The sequence below is a fragment of the Ammodytes marinus genome (assembly GCF_949987685.1).
Source record: "Ammodytes marinus genome assembly, contig: scaffold_107, whole genome shotgun sequence".
Classification (NCBI taxonomy): domain Eukaryota; kingdom Metazoa; phylum Chordata; class Actinopteri; order Uranoscopiformes; family Ammodytidae; genus Ammodytes; species Ammodytes marinus.
The window spans coordinates 10,001-15,000 of NW_027648048.1; the positions used below are offsets into that span (position 1 = coordinate 10,001).

A 5,000-nucleotide genomic window follows, 5' to 3' on the forward strand; every position below is an offset into this window, starting at 1 on the left:
CAGACAGACAGACAGACAGACAGACAGACAGACAGACAGACACACATATACACACAATCAGTGGAGAAAGGCACATATTTACACATTTATAATACCCACAATAGAGAAAAAATAATGGAAATTTAGTAATAATGTTAAGGTGCGCCCACACCAAACGCGTAGCTCGCGATAGAGCCGTAGAAACATGATTGGTTTAGGCGCGTTTCAAGCGATTTTACTCTTGTGGTATGTTGCTGCCTTGCTGTTAATGGGGATCATTTCGGATCAAGAGGCATGAATATGAATATATATATAAAGCCCTACCGTACCTAGTGTGTGATGATGGATTAGGGTTAGGGGTCTTTAACATTAGAGAGCAGCTGGTGAGGGTTAGGGTTAGGGTTAGGGTTAGGGTTAGGGTTAGGGTTAGGGTTAGGGGTCTTTAACATTAGGGTTAGGGGTAAGGTCTTTAGGGTTAGGGGTAAGGTCTTTAGGGTTAGGGGTCTTTAACATTAGGGTTAGGGGTAAGGTCTTTAGGGTTAGGGCTAGGGTTAGGGGTCTTTAACCTTAGAGAGCAGCTGGTGAAAGCCCTTCTGTACCTAGTGTGTGTAGGGTTAGGGTTAGGGGTTAGGGTTAGGGGTTAGGGGTTAGGGTTAGGGTTAGCCCTTCTGTACCTAGTGTGTGATGATGGATTAGGGTTAGGGCTAGGGTTAGGGGTCTTTAACATTAGAGAGCAGCTGGTGAGGGTTAGGGTTAGGGTTAGGGTTAGGGTTAGGAGTCTTTAACATTAGGGTTAGGGGTAAGGTCTTTAGGGTTAGGAGTCTTTAACATTAGGGTTAGGGGTAAGGTCTTTAGGGTTAGGGGTTAGGGTTAGGGTTAGGGGTCTTTAACATTAGGGTTAGGGGTAAGGTCATTAGGGTTAGGGTTAGGGGTCTTTAACATTAGAGAGCAGCTGGTGAGGGTTAGGGTTAGGGGTTTAGGGGTTAGGGTTAGCCCTTCTGTACCTAGTGTGTGTAGGGTTAGGGTTAGGGGTTAGGGGTTAGGGTTAGGGGTTAGGGGTTAGCTCTACTGTACCTAGTGTGTGTAGGGTTAGGGTTAGGGGTTAGGGGTTAGGGGTTAGGGTTAGGGGTTAGGGGTTAGGGGTTAGGGGTTAGCTCTACTGTACCTAGTGTGTGTATCAGGGGATCATCAGGTCCGTTATGGTTGGAGTCTGGAGCAGAATGTCCGTTAACCTGGTTTGATCCGGTTTCAGCTGAGTGAGGGGAAGACAGCTCAGCAGGCAGGGAGAGGGAGGGGCAGGGGGCTGGGGTAAGGTCCTTAGGGTTAAGATTAGGGTCTGTAGGGTTAAGATTGGGGTCTTTTAGAGGGTTAGGGTTCATGTTAGGGTCAGTCGAAGGGCTGGTAAAGCATGGAGAGTTGTCCAGAGCTGTGTCCTCTGATTTCACGCACAGATCTCTCAGTCCGTTCTTCAGCTCTGTGAGAGAGAGAGACAGACAGACAGACAGACAGACAGAGAGAGAGAGAGAGAGAGAGAGACAGACAGACAGAGACAGAGAGAGAGAGAGAGAGAGAGAGAGACAGACACAGAGAGAGAGAAATCACAGTTAAAAGGTGCAGTCAGTGATTCTGGAGAACGCTTGTTGTCCAAATCAGTGAATATCTCCTCCTGATTTGTGTTAAGGCAACCAAATCCCGGACGAGCCCCCAAATATGTTATGGCCACCCCTGGACACAGCAGTGGGCCCCTTTGTTTACAACACTGGATATATTTTTTCAGTTCACCCACAGTGCAGACAGATAGTGGATCATGAGGAGATATTCACTGATTTAGACAATAAGTGGTTTTTGACATCAAGCGATAGTGAATAATCCGATTAAAATAAAAACTCTAGTAGGTGTTCATGGCGCAGTGGTCAGAGTATCCCCCCCCTTCCCTCTATAGAGTCTCAGTCCTCTTCACAGCAGACCCGGGTTAGAATCCAGCCCGGGTCGTTCTCTGCATCTCATTCCCCTCTCTGCCTGTCTGTCCTCTTCACAGCAGACCCGGGTTAGAATCCAGCCCGGGTCGTTCTCTGCATGTCATTCCCCTCTCTGCCCCACTGTAACTCTTTCTCTCCTAAACCTAAAAACATCTAATAAAAGCAAAAATGCTCCAAAAATAACATAAAAAAAAAAACTGATAAATAAAGACAGTATTTCACCCTTAGAGTCGGCCTGCTCCCCGTTCAGTCTCAGTCTCTCTAACTCAGCCGTCACGTCTTCAGGCGCGGACACTTTGGAGCGGTCGCCTGTCTGCAGCTCCTTAGAGCCTGCTGCAGGACACAGACAGACAGACAGACAGACAGACAGACAGACAGACAGACAGACAGACAGACAGACAGACAGACATTATACACACATATTGCCAAAGAAACTAATAAAAATAAAAAAAACTTTTCCCCAACTTTTTTAACTGTTACAATGGATTGGATTTATCTAGCGCTTTTCTAGTCCCTCAAAGCTCTTTACAGGGTTCCAGGTTCCATTCATTCACACACAGTCATACTGGTGGTGGTAAACTACCATAGTAGCCACAGCTGCCCTGGGGCAGACTGACGGAAGCGTGGCTGCCATTCAGCGCCTACGGCCCCTCAGACCACCACCTCAAACATACAGCAGCGTAGCTTACCACCACCGGTATGACTGTGTGTGAACGAATTGAACCTGGAACCCTGTAAAGCGCTTTGAGTACCTTGAAAAGCGCTATATAAATCCAATCAATTATTATTATTATTATTATTATTATTATTATTATTATTATTATTATTATAGCAGTCATACACATTCACATGAGGCAAGGTGGGTGAAGTGTCTTGCCCAAGGACACAACAACCATGACACTGGTGGCAGAGCGGGGATCGAACCACCAACCCTTGGATCATTGGCCGACCCGCTCTACCACCTGAGCCACTGTTACAGGCAGAAAAACTGTTCAAAATGTAAATAATTGCATTTAAAAGACAATAAAACCAAGCGATAATAAAACATTATTTTACCTTTGGTCCCTTTGCTCGGCGACTCTTTCTTTGGCAGCGTTCCATCTTTCTTCAGAGTCCCACTCCTCACCAAACCTTTAGCTAACCCTGAGCTAGCTGCTAACGGCAAGGCTGAGCTAGCTGCCTTCTTAGCCTCTTTAGCAGCTGCTGGTTTGGTCGCTTTCTTCTCCTCCATCTTCCCCTCTTTCTTCTCCTCTTTCTTTCCCTCCGGTCTCATCTCTCTCTTTGGTTTAGCGCTCACGATCTCCTTCTTAACGAGTTTGGACAGTTCCTTCTTTGGCGCGGTTTTCTCAGCGGCTTTGGTCGGCGGTTTCAGTTTGGTCTCTGTGTCTCTCGCTCTGGTCTTCTCCTCCGCGCTGCTGCCTCCTTCTCTCTTCTCCCCTGGGGCCTTCAGCTGGGTCCTAAGATCTTCTCTCTTCTCCCCTGGAGCCTTCAGCTTGGGCTTAAGGTCCTGTCTCTTGGCCTCCACTCGCTTGTCCTTCATTAAGGCAGCGCTGTAAAAGGCATCAAATCCAGAATTGAATTGAATTGAATTTATTTCAGACATTTCAAAACAATTCAGAAACAAAATGAAAAACATGAAAATACAAAAAACAAAGATTATGTTTAAATTACTTCACAAAAAGAAAAAAGAAAACAAATTACATATATTGATATGATAAGGAGTATCCAAATCCAGAGTATATAAAATGGATGAACAAGACATTAAGGCCTTAAATAGGTTTAATAATGCTGTGAAAACGGCATATTTAACATGGAAGTCAATGTGAAAACGGCATATTTAACATGGAAGTCAATGTGAAAACGGCCTATTTAACATGGTATTTAAAATGGATGAACAAGAGTTGAATGTCTTTTTGTACCAGGCCTTAAATAGGTTTATTAATGCTGTGAAAATGGCCTATTTAACATGGGGGTCAATGGGAAAATTGTCTAGAAAAGAAGTCAAAAGAAGCTAGTTACTAAAGATGGCATCATCCACCACTGCCTCAAGTCTTTCCACAATATCAAGTGATGAGGTGAAGATGTATTTAGTTATTTATTCTACTCATATTTCCATATCAAACAGTATGATTTCTATAGATAGATAGATAGATAGACGGACGGACAGACGGACAGACAGACAGAGAGAAAGAGAGATGACAGACAGACAGACAGACAGACAGACAGACAGACAGACAGACAGACAGACAGACAGACAGACAGACAGACAGACAGACAGACAGACAGACAGACAGACAGACAGACAGACAGACAGACAGACAGACAGACAGACAGACAGACAGACAGACAGACAGACAGACAGACAGACAGACAGACAGATAGATAGATAGATAGATAGATAGATAGATAGATAGATAGATAGATAGATAGATAGATAGATAGATAGATAGATAGATAGATAGATAGATAGATAGAAATTACTATTTAACAGGGGGTCAATGAGAAACAGCTAAACTTACCTTGAGCTGGCGCTGCTTGCTGGGCGGACATCTTTAGCAGACGCAGTAGAGAGGGACTTCAGGCTCTCTTTGCTCTCGGTGCGTCTCGGTTGTTTCTCTGTGTGTCTGTCTGTCTGTCTGTCCCTCTGTGTCTGTGTGTGTCTGTCCGTCTGTCTGTCTGTCTTCAGGGATTCCAGGTCCTTCAAGCTAACAGACGGATACCTGAGGAAGTCCAGATGCGTGAGACAGACAGAAGTACACAGACAGACAGACAGACAGACAGACAGACACACACACACAGACAGAGGCAAGGCAAGTTTATTTCTATAGCACAATTCAGACACAAGGCCACTCAAAGTGCTTTACAGGGGCAAGATTAGAATACATAAAACACATTAAAAAACATTTAAAAGAGGGACAGACAGACAGACACACACACAGACAGACACAGACACACAGACACAGACAGACACACACACACACACACACACACACATAGACACAGGGACAGACACACACACACACACACACACACGTACCTGAG

The 5,000-nt window shown here is 44.9% G+C and overlaps 1 protein-coding gene across 1 annotated transcript in view; it reads right to left on the minus strand.

Annotated features, from left to right (window-relative positions):
- Positions 1-5,000, minus strand: part of LOC307271139 (uncharacterized protein) — a gene marked incomplete at its 5' end in the record, with an annotated part of 17,089 nt that overhangs the window by 504 nt on the left and 11,585 nt on the right. Inside the window, 5 exons of the mRNA XM_080055013.1 lie at positions 1,145-1,453; positions 2,181-2,291; positions 3,015-3,508; positions 4,478-4,678; positions 4,996-5,000. The exon at positions 4,996-5,000 is cut by the window's right edge and continues 132 nt beyond it. Coding sequence (XP_079911139.1) covers positions 1,145-1,453; positions 2,181-2,291; positions 3,015-3,508; positions 4,478-4,678; positions 4,996-5,000 — 1,120 coding nt within the window. The remainder of the gene's footprint in view (positions 1-1,144; positions 1,454-2,180; positions 2,292-3,014; positions 3,509-4,477; positions 4,679-4,995) is intronic.